The sequence below is a fragment of the Nipponia nippon genome, unplaced genomic scaffold (assembly GCF_047370975.1).
Source record: "Nipponia nippon isolate SJK-2023a ecotype South Korea unplaced genomic scaffold, ASM4737097v1 scaffold_4, whole genome shotgun sequence".
In the NCBI taxonomy this organism is placed as follows: domain Eukaryota; kingdom Metazoa; phylum Chordata; class Aves; order Pelecaniformes; family Threskiornithidae; genus Nipponia; species Nipponia nippon.
The window spans coordinates 105,639,993-105,660,510 of record NW_028262358.1 but is presented as its reverse complement, the minus strand read 5'-3'; the positions used below and the strand labels follow the sequence as shown (position 1 = coordinate 105,660,510).

At 36.6% G+C, this 20,518-nt stretch overlaps 1 protein-coding gene across 1 annotated transcript in view; it reads right to left on the bottom strand.

The window, feature by feature from the left end:
- SNTG2 (syntrophin gamma 2) overlaps window positions 1–20,518 on the bottom strand; it is a 286,578-nt gene that overhangs the window by 141,852 nt on the left and 124,208 nt on the right. Inside the window, exons 3-4 of the mRNA XM_087775769.1 lie at window positions 11,781–11,837; window positions 11,627–11,684 (exon numbers count right to left, since the gene is read on the bottom strand). Coding sequence (XP_087631895.1) covers window positions 11,627–11,684; window positions 11,781–11,837 — 115 coding nt within the window. The remainder of the gene's footprint in view (window positions 1–11,626; window positions 11,685–11,780; window positions 11,838–20,518) is intronic.

Here is a 20,518-nt window from a genome sequence, read left to right as displayed (position 1 = left end):
CCAAAAAACTAGACACGATTAGGTTGGCTGAATACTTGGGTAAGAAACCCATAAAGTAACTGCTGCTGCAAAAAGTGATGTTTTCTGAGTCAGTAAGTTTTGTTCAAGACATGAATTCATTGCTAAACTAATGCCTTACCACGAATGTAAGCAAAAGTATACTTCCAGAAGACACTATGTTATTTGAGATGCAACTGGAATAAGTTATGAGGAATTTGAGATGATTTATCACTTTTTACAGTGATAGAAATGTTTGTCTCAATAGTTTAGTCAAATTCCATAATAGCTTGTGGCATTAATTTCTGGCTTTATTTCACTGAAAATATCACTATTGTGTTTTTCATAACTTCTTAGAAACTGTTGGTAAATAAATTGGTATTATTTACTGGAAAGGAAACAGCTTTTGCTTTGAGACAGAGAAAGGCACTTAACTCATAACAACTGCACATGTTCCTGGAAAAGACCAATTTACAAAGTGTACCGTAGACTCCTTTGTATTTTGGGTACACATGAGTGTCATGGTTTAACCCTAGTCAGCAACTGAGCACCACACAGCCACACACTCACCCTCCTCCCCAGCCCCGGTGGGATGGGGGAGAGAATCAGAAAAAAAAAAGTAAAGCCCATGGGTTGAGATAAAGACAGTTTAATAGGACAGCAGAGGAAGGAATAATAATAATCATCATCATAATAATAATCATAATGATGATGATGATAAATAATGTATAAAACAAGTGATGCACAATACAGTTGCTCACCACCTGCCGGCCAACGCCCAGCCCATCCCCAAGCAGCGATTGCTGCCCCCCAGCCAACTCCCCCCAGTTTATATACTGAGCATGATATCATATGGTAAGGAATAGCCCTTTGGTCAGTCGGGGTCAGCTGTCCTGGCTGTGCCCCCTCCCAGCTTCTTGTGCACCTGGCAGAGCACAGGAAGCTGAAAAGTCCTTGACTAGGATAAACACTACTTGGCAACAACTAAAACATCAGTGTGTTATCAACATTATTCTCATACTGAATCCAAAACACAGCACTATACCAGCTACTAGGAAGAAAATTAACTCTATCCCAGTCGAAACCAGGACAACGAGTACTGCTGTTATCATCAAAAGGACACTGAGAAGGATCTGGGGGTCCTGGTGGACAACTTGCTGGCCATTAGTCAACAATGTGCTCTCCTAAACAGCATCCTGGTCTGCATAAGGAGAAGTGTTGTCACTAGGTGGAGGGAGGTGATCCTTCCCCTCTAGTCAGCACTGGTGAAACACACTTGGAGTGCTGTGTCCAGTTCTGGGCTCCCCAGTACAAAAAAGATGTGCTCTTACTAGAGCAAGTCCAGTGAAGAGCCACGGAGATGAAGGGACTGGAGCATCTTTCTTGTAAGGAGAGGCTGAGAGAGCTGGGACTGTTCAGCCTGGAGGAGGGAAGTGTCAGGAGGCTCTTCTCAATGTGTGTAAAGGCCTGACAAAAAGGGACGAAGAAGAGGGAACCAGACTTTTCTCAGTGGTGCCTGCTGCCAGGACAAGAAGCAATGGGCACTAGCTGAACCACATGAAATTCCATCTGAACACAACACTTTGTTACTGTGAGGGTGGCCAAGCACTGACACAGGTTGCGCAGAGAGGTTGTGGAGCCTCCATCCTTGGAGATGTTCAAAACGCATCTGAACACAGTCCTGGGCAACTGGCTCCAGGTGGCCCTGCTTGAGCAGAGGGGTTGAGCCAGATGACCTCCAGAGGTCTCTCCCAACCTCAACAATTCTGTGATTTGCAAAGGTGCATACAGGAATATATTTAATATGCCTATATATTTTAGCATATTTGTTCAAAATACCACTATTTTGACATAACATTAACCTATTAAGGAAGTATTTGTTGTAAACAAAGATATTCTGAATGAAAACAGGATTTAGTTTAATTCTCAGATGTTGACTCTTCTCATGAGAATTATCCTTCATACTGCAGGCAACCCGTCTCAGTTTCTGGATCTTTTTGCTGAGAGAAACCTGGGCTGATGTGTTACAGAAGCAACAGTGATACAGGAACTGTATTCATAGAAAAGAATAAGCATCATGAGGAGCAAAGCATCACAGACTGGGAGCAGTAGATTTTCTTAGAAGTTTTGAGTAAAACTTGCCAGGGAAATTAAGATCATCATCCCCCCAAATTACACATGGATAGCAGAATCCCATCTGGAAAAAGGTAACCAAGTCAGGTTCCACTGCAAAAACCCCATCGTTTGGTTTTGTCTTCATAGAAAAATATCAGTTCTCAAAGTAAGGAAACAAAACTGGAACATTAATAGTGTAAGTACTTTAAAATTTTGCCTTTTTAAGAAAAGTCATGACAACTAAGATGTGACTATAACAAAAACAAAGCAGATTTTTTCTTTAAATATATCTTCAGAAAATTTGAAAGTGTTACATTACTACTGTCATTTATTACTTCAGATACTTGCTTAACCACAGCTAGTAAGTCCCTTGAGTTTGAAAATAAAAGTAAAAATACTCATGCATCTTACATGGACAGAATTCAGAAATAAGTAGCAATAATTAAGAAGCAAAAGCAATAGTTATAACTATGAATAAGTTATATTTTGTTTTAAAAAGAGTTCTACTAGCCAATTATAGCTAACACTCCATTAAGAATCACTGAAAAGCTATTTAAAATTGCAAAAATGTGGTATTTCTAGGAATACGGTTAGTAGTGTTAGAAGCTCTAGCTATTCTATGTGTATAATCAATCTAAACTTGATAATATTTTCAGAATTATTACAATATTGTTCAGGTAAAAACAGTCATGTGCATTTTAAAATTAATTAATCACTAGGTGAATAAATTGACAAAGGAATGTAGTACAATGCAAAGGAAGAAGAATCTGATCACACAATTGCAATACTCTAAGGCATAAGGTTAGCTCTAATAGACATGTGATTAATATCACACATAAAAGGCTTTCTGAGCTGAATAACATAATACAAAGTTAGACAAGTTATGAATAGGTAACATTATATGAGGAAATAAATGATAATCTGGCATCTTCAATCTTTTCTTCCAAAATATGTAACTACGTTTCCATTAAATCCTATTATAGTATGCCAAAAAGTTTTAAATGTTGTAGAGGTGACAACTGGAAAACAAACTTGGAGACTAGGGGGGGACTTTCTGCCAAAAGTAGCAGAAATACATGCTTTAAATGAGTTACAAGAAAAGAAGAGATGTAGTTCCTAAAATAGCCTAAAAAGTCTTTAATTCAGAAACCAGTAAGGGAAGGATAAGAACAGTGAAAATATAAAAAATAGAACTTTTCTGAAATTGCTAAAAGATGTTATTAAATTTCCCATATTATTCCATGTGACATTATCTCCAGGCAGAAGGGTCGTTACATTTGCTCTTTCCATCAAATATTCTGTGTGATTCCTGACTGCTTCAGCCCCAAAATAATCTGAATCGGTTTTACTCTGATTTTAATTAGTATCTTTCAATGCAATGGGAATCTTTGTTACAGTTATGTTTTCTGTCTAGCTGCTTGCTTCTCCAGTTTCTGTACCAAAGCACTGTTTTAAAAGCAAGCTCCAAATCCAAAGTCCAAAACACCGTCCATCCTCAGAGGGACTTCAAGCAGTTCACTCCTGAACATACTATCTGAATGAAAACATACTATATAGTTCTCTAATTTCTCTACACGGAATAATTCTTATTAACCTCTTTTCTTCAACCTGGACTGTAGTGGTAACAAATTCAGACTGTAACTTTAAGTGCTATTCATTAGATTTCTGCAGTTCATAAGGGAACTATATGGTTAATCAGAGGTAGGTGAATGGAAGAAAGAACAGAAACTGTACATGTCAGTGGCATCCTAAGGCCAGTTTATTCACTCAACTGCTACCTGGAACAGATGACAACTAAAACAATATAATGTACTTCTCATACCTTTGTTTAGTTTAGAGTACAAGAATGATAACCATAATATTACAGGTTCACTGAAATGACAAATAATGTTTTTCAGATTTTATATCTACCTTTTTGTTTCATAAACTGCAAAATGCACCTTCCAAAGAGAATATTCATCATACCCCACAGAACTAAAACAAAATTTCCAGAAACATTTTATATTTTAACATAGCTGTTAAGCAAAACTAATTATCTTTTATTGAAAGTTGATCTTATTCACATGCATGAAGAAGAATTTGATCATTAATACACTCTTTGAGTACAATTTCTTTATACACTTAACAGAAAATCATTATTCAGTATTAGGAACCTAATGCACACATTTTTAGACATGCAGATATATATACTTATACATATATAAAGCCTCATTTTGACAAAGTACATAAGCAACTGACTAAATCTAGAGCCGGACAGCTAATTCACTGTTTCTCTTTTTTGGCCAAACCAAAGGAATGAAAAAAAAAAAAAATCAAACTGACCTAAAATGGGAATTCTTTGGTTTTCTCTGTAAAAATGAGTTCTGGATTCATCAAGCTCTTAAATCCTACTAAAAAAAAGTAACACAAATTCTACAACAAAAAAAAAATTTCGAAGTGACACTTACAATTATTTCATCCCAAATTTTCTTCTGTCCAGGAACTATTTATTAATAATTTTAATGCATAAAAATATGCATTTTATTGTAATAATGAAAACATTACCATCTAAAAAAAGATTTACTAGATCTGATTTTAAGTATATGCCTGTTCAGTTTAATAAACACTTTAAAAGTAACTCTTTGCATCCTTCTACCCAAAGAATTCTTTCGATTTAGGTCAATACTTTAAGTTTCTTGCTTCAGCATTTAACCCTCAAAACAAATCCCAGTAGTATAAATTGTTCTAAAAGCTCAACTCAATAATTCAACTACCTATATGCTTCCCACTAAATGTACAATGACTGCTATTTGTATCATTGGACCTTAAGTATGTTCTTAACTATTAGGTTTAATAAAAATATTTTCCTGAATCTGGAATCAAAGTACCTTCCTTTTACTTGTTGACTGATCTTTAACAGTTCATTAAGATTTCCTTTCTATTAAGAGGTACTGCCTTTTGTGGCCTGCCTAGTCTTGAGTAGGCAACAATACAAAAAGAAATCCAAAATGCTAAGAATGTTCTTCTATGCCTTCTGAAAATAAATTGAGAGCTGGAGGCATAGGTCCAGGAAAGAGAAGAGTGAGTAGATGTTATCTTCAGATATCATTAGCCTTCAGTAATAACGAAAAATAACACTGGCAAAGATAATTAAAAATTAATGATAGAAAATATGAATAATCCTAAAAAAAAATGAAGACATTTGTAAGTGATATTAGGAAACAGTGTACAAATATTAAATACCATCCAGATTAAAATGTCTTATAGTCAAATGAGGCCTTTCTTATGTTCAAAGATGGCCTTGTGTTCAGTCTTCACCTTCATTACCATAAGGCATAATGCAAAATTTTGATCCATTCTGACTTCCTTACAAACACAAATACCTCCATTTGGTCTTAACTCATCCTTAATCTTGACCTTGCTGGCTCAGTGGATTTAATCTCCAAGGCTGATGAAGCAAAGGTGAGTAGAGCTGTAGGGATGAAGAACATCAGCTACGAACACAACCATGCTGCGCAGCTGAACTGTAATCTCACATCATGCCCATCAACTTTTCAGACTAGGCTTGGTTACCTTCGTTGTACCACTGCTGTGGACAACTGGAGCCAATACAGAAAAAAATACCTATGGGGGAAGTATGACATATGCTTCCATACTAAACCATCTTTGCTTGGCATATAAGTGTAAGTGAAACTGTTAAAAGCCCTCATCAAACTGACACTCTGTCCTCCAAACAGATGGTCCTCAATGCAGGCAGCCAGGATGTGATATCTGGACACAGTCTGTGTTTGCAGAGCACACGGTTTTAAGCCAAGAATGTTTCAGTGGCTGAATGTTCTGAGTTCGTTCCAATCCTGCCAGGGTATACAGCATCCCCAGTCAGAAATGGACTAAACACATAAAATAGAAGATTGTTCAACACAGCAGAATGTGAGTTATAAATCACCTTTTATCACAGAAGGTGGGAAAATGCTTTCAAATTAAGGTTTTAACCAATTTTGGCTCTCCAGAGAGGACCTTTTTGAAACTGGCAAAATGCAAACTATCTCTTTTCTACCAGGTTTTATTTAATTTTATTTAACTATTTTCATCACGCCTCAGTGAGCTGAACCCACTGTTCTGTTTCACCGTTGCTGCTTGTCTGACTCCACATGTTATATGAGATACGAGCAGACCTCACAGCAGTAGCCAGATTATTACAGCAGGTTCCAGGAAAATGGAAAGTTGCATCAAGGTAACAAAATGTGATTGCTAACTTGGTAATTCTGCAACAGAAAACAGAAATTTGATTGCTTTATGTTTACACAATTAAAATTTCCAATACTATATACAGTAAGTCACTTGTACGTATGATGAGGTTAGATTTCAAAGTCCATTCATTTTTACAGTTTCCACAAGTTCATAAAGACACTTTAGTAATTAAAAATGGGAATAACAGATAACAGAAAGAAAGATGTAAACACATGAAAGCTTGTACACTTTACCCATATATTGTATAAAAAGATTCTTTAAAGTATATTTAATGGATCTGACAAAATATCTTACAGATTCACTGTACAAGTAAGCCTGAATGTTCTGATTCCTTTCAAAGTTCAGGATATTCAGTTGCACATCTCTGAGAACAGGACTCTACATCTATTTGGCTGTAAACCAGTGGGTAGTCTTTACCATAAATAAATTGCTAATACTAATTATAACACATGTATAAAAATAATACACACCTAGAAGCTATTAGCAAGTCACCAACTATTGTACAATGAGTTACTATCTTAAGCCAATTTCAAAAGGAAAATACAGAAAAAGCAATACTGTATTAAATCGCATTAAAAAAACAAAACAAACAAAACAGATAAAGCATGAATCAGTCTTAGAAAGTCTTACTGAGAAGTTCAACATCAATAGCATCTTACTAATAATCTCCCAAATTATGATAATGTTGCTAATATGCTGAGTCAACCAGATGATTTAATCACAGAATTGTTTAGGTTGGAAAAGATCTTAGGATCATCAAGTCCAACCGTTAACCTAGCACTGCCAAGTCCACCACTAAACCATGTCCCTAAGCACCACATCTACATGTCTTTTAAACACCTCCAGGGATGGGGACTCAACCACTGCCCTGGGAAGCCTGTTCCAATGCTTGATGACCCTTTCAGTGAAGTTTTTCCTAATACCCAATCTAAACCTCCCCTGGTGCAACTTGAGGCTGTTTCCTCTCATCCTATCACTTATTACTTGGGAGAAGAGGCTGACCCCCACCTCCTTTCAGGCAGTTGTAAAGAGTGATAAGGTCTCCCCTCAGCCTCCTTTTCTCCAGACTAAACAATCCCGGTTCCCTCAGCCGCCTCTCATAAGACTCTAGACCCTTGACCAGCTTCGTTGCCCTTCTTTGGACATGCTCCAGCACCTCAATGTCTTTCTTGTAGCGAAGGGCCCAAAAACCGAACACAGTATTTGAGGTGCAGCCTCACCAGTGCCAAGTACAAGGGGACGATCACCTCCCTGGTCCTGCTGGCCACACTATTTCTGATACAAGCCAGGATGCCATTGGCCCTCTTGGCCACCTGGGCACATTGCTGGGTCATGTTCAGGCAGCTCTCGACCAACACCTCCAGGTCCTTTTCTGCCAGACAGCTCTCCAGCCACTCCTCCCCCAGCCTGGAGCGTTGCATGGGGTTGTTGTGACCCAGGTGCAGGACCCAGCACTCACCCTTGTTGAACCTCATACAGCTGGCCTCGGCCCATCAATCCAGCCTGTCCAGGTCCCTCTGTAGGGCCTTCCTACCCTCCAGCAGATCAACACTCCTGCTCAACTTGGTGTTGTCTGCAAACTTACTGAGGGTGCACTTGATCCCCTTGTCCAGATCATTGATAAAGATATTAAACAGAACTGGTCCCAGTACTGAGCCCTGGGGAACACCACTTGTGACTGGCTGCCAACTGGATTTAACTCCATTCACCACAACTCTTCGGGCCTGGCCATCCAGCCAACTTTTTACCCAGCGAAGAGTACGCCCGTCCAAGCCATGAGCAGTCAGTTTCTCCAGGAGAGTGCTGTGGGAAATGGTGTCAAAGGCTTTAGTAAAGCCCAGGTAGGCAATACCCAGAGCCTTTCCCTCATCCACTAAGCGGGTCACCTTAGTCAAGGAAGTGTTTGATATATGGGTAGGAGAAAAAAATCCTTGCTTTGAAAGTGAAATAATTACCTATGGGATTAAAATTACTCTGTTGCTAATTATATCCCTTTACTTTTGAATTTATAAGTCATAGAATCATAGAATGGTTTGGGTTGGAAGAGACCTTAAAGATCATCTAGTTCCAACCCCGCTGCCATGGGCAGGGACACCTTCCATTAGAGCAGGTTGCTCAATGTGTTTGCATTTACTTGTTCTCATTCTGTCTGGCACAGGACTTTTGTCCCTCTGAAATTAACTTTAGGAAAAGCTTTGGTAGTATGAAAAAAATGTAACCTTTGTTAGAATCGAAGACAGAATCCACAGAAAAAAGTAAAAGGCCCAAACTCAGTGATAAGTCATTGGCATTAGCAAAACTTGCTCTTATTTAATGTTCTTGAGCAGGGCATGTGCTCAGGAAAAACTCAGGACATTCTTTACTGTGATTTGTTGGACATTGGTCTCCAGCACTGAATGACCACTTAATTTTGTCTTTCAAAAATGCAAAGCTATGCTCTTGAATTGAGTTTCTGTGTATGTTTCAGTGAACTTGTTCAGGAAAGTCTTATTGAGTGATCTAGGATAACTTAATTTGAAAGTTATAAACTCAGTGATCACAGCTGAGATGCCTCTAAGCCAGTCAAAACTGTAAGAACAGTATTTATTATCGCTGTTGCTACTGAAGTGCTTGTGTTGAATAATGAAATCAAATACGATTTAAATGTTCACCCTATCTCAACAACTGAAGTGTAAATGCCTTCAGCTGCTGCTTAGGTCAATACCAACAAAATCCCTTCTCCTATATTTGAAATATTTAAAGAGTACAAAGATAGCTGGCTAATTAAATTATTTAGGATAGCACAAAGGTTGTACAGGTATAAAAAGAAGCGATTGCTTTATCCTATTATACTTCTAGCTTTAGAACTATAAAATAGTACTGTATCTGAACGAAGTAAGGTTGGAAATACGATTTTGCAGTGTTGTCATATAACAGGCATTAAATTTCACAAAAGTATCACAAGTTATCAGACATTTTAGGAAATCAGTAATTTAGTCAGTAAGGAGAATTCTACTCACAAATGTTCAGCTATTTTACTCAAGGACCTAAAATAGTAAAATCCCTCATAGTAAAATTCCTGATAAGAAATACCTTTTTTTATCAGGTAACTGATGTATTTTCAAATGTTACTATGTGATACAACTTTATTTTTTTTTATTCAGTATATTTTCTTGAAGCAGCAACTAATCTCACTGCTTAACTCCAAGCCACCTTTGAAGCTAGCCTTTCAGTTTCACCGTTATTAGTACCTTATACAACGAAAGACCATTGGTGATTTATTCACATTATGAATATACAGATGTTCAGTCCAAAATTTAGTTTGAGATAAATCTGTATGAGTCTCATCTCCCTCATGCTTAACACTTCCTCTCATTATATCCAACATAAATATTTTTTGAGATATCCTTTTATACATAAATATATATGTATGCATATGTATGCATTCACATATATCTATGGGGAGAAAGAATGCACATATGTTTAGAATATTGTTGTTATTTTCCCTTAAATAATATTACCAGATTGTTTCCTCTAACATTAAAGCACTAGAATCTTAAAACAGAAATATCCCTCAAGGTCATCTTTGAGTTAAATTTGGACATATTCTCTTCATTACGATTAATTACCAATTACGAAGTAATGCTGTGAATAGCCTTTGCTATTATCTTTTTCCTATACTGAATAACAGCAACACTTTAAGATTTTTGAGATCATATCAAAAGAAAGAGATTTGTGGTATAAGAACGTTCTGGACTTCCAAAACTTTTCCCAAAATCTTTTGATGATTTTTAGAAATATTCATTTTCCAGAAGAAACAAATAAACAAAAAACTCCACACTGTTTTCTGTTGCACAGAGGTTCAGTAACAAGAATGGGAGTGCAGGAAGCAACGTGCCACAAAAAGCATTTATATTACATATCTCTGATCTTTAGCATCTGCAACGCTAAATGAATCGGAGAATTACTCAGGCTGGAAGGGACCTCAGGAGTTCACCTGACCCAATCCCACCACACACTGAAAGCAGGGCTGAGATTCTCTTCTTCACGCCAGTGGTGCACCTGATACTATATAGCCTACTTTCTTCATACCTTGCCAGGTGTGTCAGTGTCTTTATGCCATTCACTGATTCAGCCAGGAACATTGCATGTGGGCTTACTGTGATACAGCACTGCCTCTGGTTATAACCGCTATTCACTTTGGAGCTTCCTTCAACAGAAGGTTACAAGATCTTAAAACAAGTATCTTCTGAGGAGAGATTTTCAGATTTGAGGTAAACAGCTGACCCCCAAAAATTGTTGTTGCACTTGTTACTCTACAAATAAATGCAGTTCATTAAAAACTTCCTACAATGTACAAAACTCTGCATATAAGTATTTTATATACAAACTCACTACTAACTTTGATTAAAAGTACTACGGCCTAAGAGGGCAGGAGATAGCTTTCCTTGTTGGCAATTAATTTCCTGAATTACTTTCCTTAGACCTGAATGCTGATATTCATTTTATTATTATTATGTATTTATTTTCTTAGTATGGTTTATTATGCTGTGTATTCAAGGAGCCTATTATTGTTCCATATAGAATAACACAATTGATATAAAACCACCTCTTCCTCACTGCAGAAACAATATCATAAAAAGAATTATCATACTGAAATATATATAAGTATTGTACACTGGAAACTTGAAGCAGTCTTTCTGACAGGATACCACCATAGTCAATCCATTCAATATTCCCTAGATATCAGCTGAAAATGGGTTACTAAGTCTGGGTATTACATTTCAAGCAAAATAAGGACCCACTGAAGAAAATGCAGAGGAGAAAAACAAGCACAGTCTGCGATCTCTGTTTGCAACTAGGCACAGTTAGCCACACCACAGAGCACTGAATTACTGTGTGGGGAAAAAATATGTCTGGTTTATATTTTTTTATTCTCTGTGTTATTGAAGTTAAGTACATCAATAGATATCCTATGTCATAGCTTTGTTTTCACAAGTAACTTTAAATATGTTGTTTATAACACAACTGTCTTACTGAAGTAAAAAACATGTTCTCTGAAATTATTACTTACCAGTAAAATTTCAAGTACAGGTGCTAAAGACTTGAAAAGATTAGAGATTTTAAATTCAACGCAAAGGCACATGATCCATTTGGGCATTTATAGAAAGGCTTAAAGATAGCGTGAGGCTGAAAGAATGAGCATACATATGTTTTAATTCTCAGTTTAAAGAACATTTAATTTTTCAAAAAACCCCATATGTACTACAGTACTATATAAGTAAATAACATAAATGTATGTTACCTGCTTGGTCTTTAAATATTTTTGATATGACGACAGGCACTTTGTGCTCAGCACCACCCTGTAAAAGATGTGTATTAACCATGAAATCTCAATTAAGACTGAAGCAAACTAGTCATAGTGAAAATTAAAAGAAGAAATGAGAAGTTATTCATACCTTTATGCTTAAGCCCAAGCCACCAACTGGTTGTCTACGAAGTGTAACAGTTCTGTGCTTTAAAAAATTGTAGAAAAAATAAATTTAGGTGAAAACACAATATCTGAATAAGCATAGAAGATGTTTCTAAACTGCTTTTTACTTTTAAAAAACTAATTCTCAAAGCTACCCTAGAATCTGAGTGACCAAGTTCAGTTCTGAAATATCATTCAACACTGATTTATAGGCACTTATTTAATTCCTTACCATAGAGAGCAGAACTTGTGTGTGAAGTGCACATGCAGACTTTTAATGCTTTTCTATTGCTGAAGTGATATTCTTCCTAAACAAGAATTTTTACATGCTTTTGCTTTGTTTTGACAAATGTTTTCATGAGAAAACTACATGAAGAGCTGAGATGTGCATTTTCATAGCTGATTTACCTTCTTTAACCGCTATCATGTATGCACGTATTTATTCTCATTCTCAAATACCAATGTTTTCTAATCTGTATCTTCAGACCTATACCAATTTTTTGCAGCATATGCCAAAAGACTTTTAGTGATAGTCTGCTTCAAAGGGTGATTTTCTTTCATTTCATGTTTAAGTGCATAAAGAAGATAAACATCTATCAATATTTTTCTACAGCAACCTATCATATGTTTAATAGTATGCTGAATTTGACATTTCATTAATGTGTAAATCTTGGTGCCTGACAACATAATAATAGCACTTCATCTGTTGATAATAATTATAGAGTTGAGGGGAACTTTTTTACAACATGCTGAACAGTACTGCATCAGAATGCCATCTTTCACCACCTAGAACAGTAATTCCTGAACATGTAAGATAATTTTTTTTTCTTTTTCTGTACATCAGAAATTATATGTAAGACTACTCCTACATGTATACTTCCTGATTGGGTATTTTATGATTTCACTAATTCAGATAAATGTAAATTTTGACTTCAGTAGTCAAGGCCATAATCTTATATTAACAAGTAATTTTTAGCTTTTTTTCTAACACAATTCAAAGTCAAGGTCATTTAAGGTCATCCTTGTAACAAGGAAAACAGCTCAAAGAAATAGAGAAAAGTACTCCATTTGGCAAAGGATAGCCTTGCAAAAAAAACAAACTTATGAGTCATGCTGAGTATCAGAAAGAACTACGTTCCTGCATAATGCCACGGCCAAAATCACTAGTGTAATCCTACATCATCAGGAGACTATTAAGAAGGAGCAGAGAGACTATAAATTATTTCTGTATCTGGCTGTGATCCACACACTTTAAATAATACAGCTAGTTCTGATACGCTCATTTTGAAAATGATGCAAATAAATTGGAGAGATAGCAGGCAAGAGCCACAGGAATGCCAAACAGCTTGAGAGGTTTGTGTAGTAGTGAAACAGATGCCAGGACTTAAATATTTTAGCTTTTTTTAAGCACTTTTCAGGGATGATCCAACAGTTTTAAAGTATCTTCCTTGGCAGAAGGCAACCAAATCTTACAGACAGATACAGTGAAAATTTCAATGACTTGAATGGAAAACAAACACATTCTTGTCCTGTGTCTATAGTCTGATTTTAAACTTTTGGAGTATGACACACCATAACTGGATTTTTTAAAAAAAACTTTTTTTAATCTTAAAATGGCCTTGAGACCTTACAGCATACAGATATTTATTTTTTTATCTTTATTTGATCTGTCATGTTATTTAATGAACACATATTTAATTTACTTCTAAATGTAGTATTACTAAAATGCTCATGGGCTATTTTTATGCTAGTAAGCAGTACAATGTTTAGGTACATCCACATAAATGAAATTAGTTTCACAACCTGCCAAAAGTATCTTCATTCTACAGAGTAAGAACGGAGGCACACAAAGATTTAGGGACAATTAATTCTGTTTTAATGATCTGAAATGCCTAAATGCTTTTTCTAAGTATTTGTATGAAATTTATCTGTTCAAAGTATCTTGTTGACCAGCTTCAGCCTTAGCTTTGAACATTCAGCATTTTAACACATCATAATTTCACATTAGAAGATAAGATGCACGTAACTCTTGATCAGCAGTGTTAATTTGGTGTTAGTTTATGTACGTGACACACCTAGGAATATATTGCACCTCTGCTTCAGGGCAAGGATCATTCACCACTAGATATTGAGACCACCCTTTTTTGCCTGTAACCCCTCAACTCATTCCCTGCATGTCTTCGAACATAAAAGACAACATAAAGCTAAGATTCAAGAGACAATAGCCTGTGTATTTCTAGCTGTCTAATATTTGACTTTGCAACTTTATTTTAAAGAAGGAAATTAAAAAAATATTTTGGGAAAAAACACATATTCACATGGTTCACTATAGGCTAGTTTCCACTTAGTCCTTCATTTGGACTTTTAAATTCATAACATAGATGCTCACTACCTGAGCGAAAAAAAAATCTGTGGGTAATTTAGAGGAGATTCAACATTAGATACCTGCTGAAAGCAAGATACTACTGAATTCAATTTCAGGTTTTGTAAGGAAATGTGCTAAACAGTAATTATTCTCTTTTATTTGATCTCTTCTCTCTGTCCCCTCTAACTTATCCTGTTGTGGTCCTGTTCTCTTCTCAGGACCTTTCTTTGCTTTCGTTCTTCCCTGCCTTGTAATTCAAAATTCTGGAAAGTATTTTTCACTTCCTCTTCAAACCGAAGAACAGACTATTTGTCTTACAATTCCAGTCTCACAAGCCATGCCTATGCTAAAACAAAGCAGGCTGGAGGACTTTCTACAGCAAAGCAACACAGTAAAACTCCCATCAACACTAATAAATTTTCTTTCCTTGAAAACATTATGACTACCATGCAAACTGCCTAACTGGGACACTACATGACATATGCCATCTCCTGATTTGGTCTGAGGCATTAAGAGAGGTATAACTGACATTGGATGAAACCGAGACAGAGAGTACACCAACACCCAGTACAGACATTTTGGCACAAGTCAAAATGTAGCCAGGGAGCACACTTGCACACAGTATGGACAACTGTGGCCAATGTTGAATGTGTGCTATGGCTGTGTTTTATTTTCCAGTAGAGATGAAGTCACATAGACCTGCATATGATGGATCTTGCAATAAATAAATAGAAACAAAAAGGACACCAATATACATTAACTACATACAGATTTAAATTAAAGTATTTCTAACTAGCCCTACAAGTACTGGTAGCATTGGTAGTTATGAGCAATAAATACATACATGTAAAATAACATGCATCTTAGTATTAGATTTTATTTAAATTCTGATAGAAAAGCATGTAACATTCTGACAGCTGTCACAGAGTGAGACAAGGTCCTTGGTCCAAAAAACATTTAAAAAGTTTCTCTTAATATACTCTAAATGATGATGCTTCTATAGCTGGCACTATAGATACAATTCTAATAGCATCACACTAATAAATAATTTTATAAAATATGTAATAAATATACTAATATTGGTACAAACATATTCTTACAATTGTGAGTCAAAAGTTTAGCCAAACTCAGGTTTCAGGAAAGTCAATCCAACTAACAACCCTATCTGCCAAAGCAGAATTTGCTGGTTGTGCACTTGAGTGACTACTGGTAACACAAGTCCTGAATGTGGACTACTTTACTGGTAATTCTGTCTGCTTGCCTCTGCCTTTTCTTTCAGGCTGTCAGCTGTGCAGAGTTGGAAGGACAAGACTAACTGATGATATTTTATCAAGAATCTTTTGTATTAAATCCTAATCTTCTATACAAATGTGGATTAAATATCCAACTGACAGGCTTCAGCATAGTTAAGAAGACCTCTGTTAAAACACAACTGTGTGCACATACAGAGTATTTCAAATGCAGTCTAAAATACAGAACTGTTCATTTATAGTGGTGACAAAATAAAGTTTCCATCAAATATTTGATTCCAGGCACGTATGTTGAAATTAACCTGCAATTTCCATAAAATGATCTATAGGGAACAGAAATCGACAAGAATGCCGTTGCCCAGCCACAGGTGTAAAGCAAGGCAGCAAAGGCAATGACAGAAGCAGATGCCTGGCTGTCCAGAGAATGTGTGAGCTGGGAAAAGCCTGGCAGACCTTTACCGTTTCATGGTGCTCAACAACAGAAAGAGAAAGCTGCAAACCTCTTGAACACAGAAATCAGCTTCAACGGGCTGTCCTTCCATCTTTTCTCATCAAAGAAATGAAGGCAGAATTCATGGAAGATGAGAGTTACCCAGTTTACTGTGTTAGTATCAAAGACCTGAGTACCCTCCCCAGAGGAAGAGGGCATATATATTCAGCTCGTTGAGAAGATTTTCAGGAACATCACACAGCAGAACTCACAAGTCACATCTTCTGGCAGGATGCAACAAGTTGGTGATGTGGGCAGTAATTCCATTGGTAGTTCTCATAACAGGTGACATCAATGTATTTTCTTGATGTGAGAATGCCCTTCTTGAAGCAGCGATCCCAGGCAGCTGTAATGGTGGTAGATGACCACCAGGCAGATAGACAGATATATTTATGACCCCAGGGAGAAGACTCCAAAATGTTTGACCAAACGTGTAAGGTGGCACCTTCCACAGAAATTCTGCTTAGCCCAAGAAGCGGCAGGGATGTTTGGTCAGCATTTGTACCAAAAATATAGGGAAACATAGGAAATAAGTCCTAGGGATGAAAATCAGGTAGCAAGAAGGGAAGCTAGAGACCTGGATTTCTATAGTAAGGTTCTCCAAAACTCTTCCAGTAGTCCCTGCAGGTCTGGGGAGACAGGCAAGGTTTTAATGCCTGCCTAAAGAGATGGCTCAAGGAACATGGATTCAGGTTCATCAGAAACTGGGGGCATTTTTCCAACCATGGTGGGCTGTACAGGAGGCACTGACTTCATTTGAACTGTAAAGGACTCAAAGCTGCTCATACTTAAAATTCAGGAAGGCCACAACTAAAGTTTTAAACTCTACCATTGGAAAAGTTGACAGGTACAGAAGACAGTATATTATGGATGATGCTTCTATTATGGATATAAACAGAGATACTCTGTATCCTGAAGTGAAGGACAGGTCAGGGAGGGAATAATACAAACAGAAAATGTAAAACAGTGCCAGGAACAAAACCAAAATTGTACTAAACCTGAACTAAACAGAGGAATAAACACTCTGGAGAGGTAGAAAAACTCTAATACTGTGATACAAAGTATACAAGAAAAGTAAAATAGGCTAGATAACAGCAGAGTAAATGCCTTGTGCTACAGAGAATTTAGACCCAAATAAAACTAATAACCCAATTACCTCAACAAGTAAAACAACAGATTCCAGGTTAAATACAAGCAAGAGTCTGTATTAGTGACCACTCAACTAGGATGGTAACAGTGAGATATGCAAAGAGGCAACAGGAATGAGAAATGTAACAGTGGTAACAGACTTCACTTAACCTGCAGTAGATCGGACAGATATACATAAGGATATAATGCAGTCAACAAAAAGCCAGGTCTCTGTCAGTCACTGCTTCATGGAGCTCACAAGATTAGAGTCCATACTTGCCCTGGTCTTGAGTATAGCATGCAGGATTTAGTTAAAATTTTTACAGCTGAAAAGGTACTCTGTAATAGCAACTGCTATGTATTTTACATTCAACATTTATGCAACTGTGATCCCAAGAAGGGAACTACGCAAAAGTGAGGAACCTTGTGAAAGAAAAATAAAGGGGGCAGCTAAGGAAATTAAAACTTTATAGGCAGTGTGAAGGGTACTTAAGGGTACCACACTTGAAGCACAGAGCCAATGAATGCCACTTATTAGAAACATTTAATTAAGAGAAAAAGGAAAACCGCATGGCTAAAGAGGAGGTTAAGAGAGCTTATTACATGATGATGACTGATGTACATCATATTCAAATGAAGACAAGAAAAAGGAACATAAGCAAATATAATTGAAAAACAGAATTAGGCCGTAACAGTAAAGAGAGTTCCTACAACTGCCAAAAAGAATAAAAATTAATAATAAATCTTCAAATCTATCAGGAGCAGGAGGTCTGCCAAAGAAACAGCAGGGCCAATTTCTGATCAAGATATAAAAGGCATACTCAGAGAAAATAAAGCTACTGAAGGGAAGATAAATGAACACTTTTCATTAGGGTGAAACAAACTGGAGACGTTCCTCCAACATTCTTTGTAGCACGAAGGATGTATGGATCTGCCTGAATTTGAAACTACTTTAAAAGCAAATTGACTAAATAACAGTAGCAAATCACCAGGGCCAGATAGCATTCACCCTAGTCTTAAAGGAATTCAGGGATGAATCAAAGCAGGAGCACTGGAGTGATACTTCTCAATAAAGCCTTGATACATGAAGACTACAACACTGAAAATAAAATCCCATTTTTTTATAAAAGGTTCTCGTTAAGGCTTAGGAAACTTAAGGTCTGCACTCAACAAATTGTAACAGATTGTAGGGAAAAAAATTATCTAGATGGTGAGAGAAACGGTAACAAAGAACAGAATTGGCAGACACTTTGATAAACTTGATCCGTCTTGGAAGAGACTGAATATTTTTTAAAGGTGAGTTATGGAAACATAGGAACCATGAGGGAACAGTCTTGCACAGATATATTGCTAATTAAAATTAGTTAGAAAACAGATAGAAAACAAGAGGATGGATTAAATGCGTAATTCTCACAATGGAGGAAGGTCACCAGTGAAGTTCCACTGTTGCCCATGTTGCAACCTGCATTATTTAAAATACTCATGAAGAATTAAAAAAAAAAAAAAAAAGGTAGGAGCAGTAAGATTAACTTTGCTGCTTACTGAGACAGGAAGAATAAGTGAACTGAAAATATTTGCAGAACATCTTACAAAATAGTTACCAGGCAACAAAGCAGCATACAAAATACAACAGCAGAGCAAAGCTAGTGAGAGAGATTATTTTTCCCATGTACATTATTTATATAAGGAATTAGGATTGATTCTGAATCAGTAATTTCTCTTAAGGAGTAAGACTTTGGTTCCATGACATCATCAGTGCAGTGTTCAGCAGTGGTCAAAAAGACAAATCAAATTTTTGGAAGTCTTAGAAAAAGAACAGAGACAAAGAACATCATTATACCACTGTAGAAATCCAAAGTTCACCCCATCTTGAAAATTGTGTACCATTTTGGTCCCTTCAGACCTGAAACTGCTAGAAAAGGTTCAGAAAAAGCCAATAAGGATGATGGAAGCACAAAACCGCTCCTATAGAAGGAATAACAGAATAGGCTATAACTCTTTATCCAGGAAAAGAGACAGACTGGGGATCAGAAGGCTCTTACAATACAATAAGTTGCATAGAGGACAGTGAATGGGAATCAGTTTTTACAGCCTTTTCCAGTACAAAAACTAGGAGGCATCAAATGATACTATTAGGAACTAGGATCATAACAAATAAAACCAGGTAATTCTTTGTGCAATGTGTAGCAGATTCTAGAGTCTGGTGAGGAAAAAAAATCTGGATGTTGAAAGTCTAAATGTGTCCAAGGGGATATTGGACAACTATAGCAAAAATAAACCTGTTAAGAGCTAATACAAAACTCCATTTTGCTCAAGAACACAGTGAATAACTTGGGGTAGGGAAAGTGTTAAGAGAAGCATCACATATTCTTGCCCTGTTTGGCTTTCCTAGGGAAACATTAATGGCTGCTGTTGGAAAAAGGACAGTGGGCTCAGTAGATTTTGGGTATGGCTCAGTCCTGAACTTCTTATGCAGTGACAAAATTTCATGACTACAAGATTTGGACGGAAACCCACACTAGCTTTGCAAGCAATTATGAAAGAAAATTCTACTCCAGAACTTCTTGTCAAAATTGAATTGCAATATTTATGGAAAAAAAACCCAAACCTATCTTTTTGTGACATTAATGATAATGTCATGGACATATGCAGCTGAAAATCCAGTGTTTTTATGTCTCAGTCAAACATATAAACAACTTATTTCACTGTTTAGTTGCCTGCAGGCTATATATAATTTTTCTTTTCAGACTAATTTATTTATGGTTTGAGGCTAAAGTGAGGCAGACATCTGTATCAGTCTTAAAAAAAAACCCAAACAAAAAATACAGAGCTACAGTTGACTGTATGATGGCTGTGTAATTTTATTTCATTATAGGCAAGGAAAACTCTTTAGAAAGTGTTACTAATTATCAATCTGAACAGGAAAGCTGAAATTAATACTGGTTTTTGCCTTTTAACTAGCATTTTGTTTTGCTAATGATATCCTTTAATAGTATCTACAGTTTATTGGAACTCTTCATTCTGAAGGCTTCCAAACTACTCGATGTGTATACTATAACGATCACTCATTCCAGTTGTGCTACAAAGCAGAAGTAATTATGTACCTCCCCTAGCACACCACACAGTAGGCCTGTTTTGTTTTGTCTTCTGTTTCTAGGAGATTAGAGGAAGAATAAGTGCCCTGCATGAAACTTCAGGATACATTTAAATAGACAGAATGTAATTATTAGAACTGTAATTGGCCAGGATACCAACATGAAATACTCCTGTCTTTCTGAGACCTTTTATAATTGCTAGTTGTCAAGGATTTTGTTGTGTTTCTCAAAGCGATACTGGCTCTGTAATACCTATCTTTAGGTTTAAGAATTGGGGCAACAATTTGGCCATGACATTCTCTGCCATCTAAGTTCTGAGAAACAAATGCACTGACCAGTGTCAAACGTACCAGCAATGGAAAGAGAATGCTGATTTACCCGCTAAGTGTTTGACAG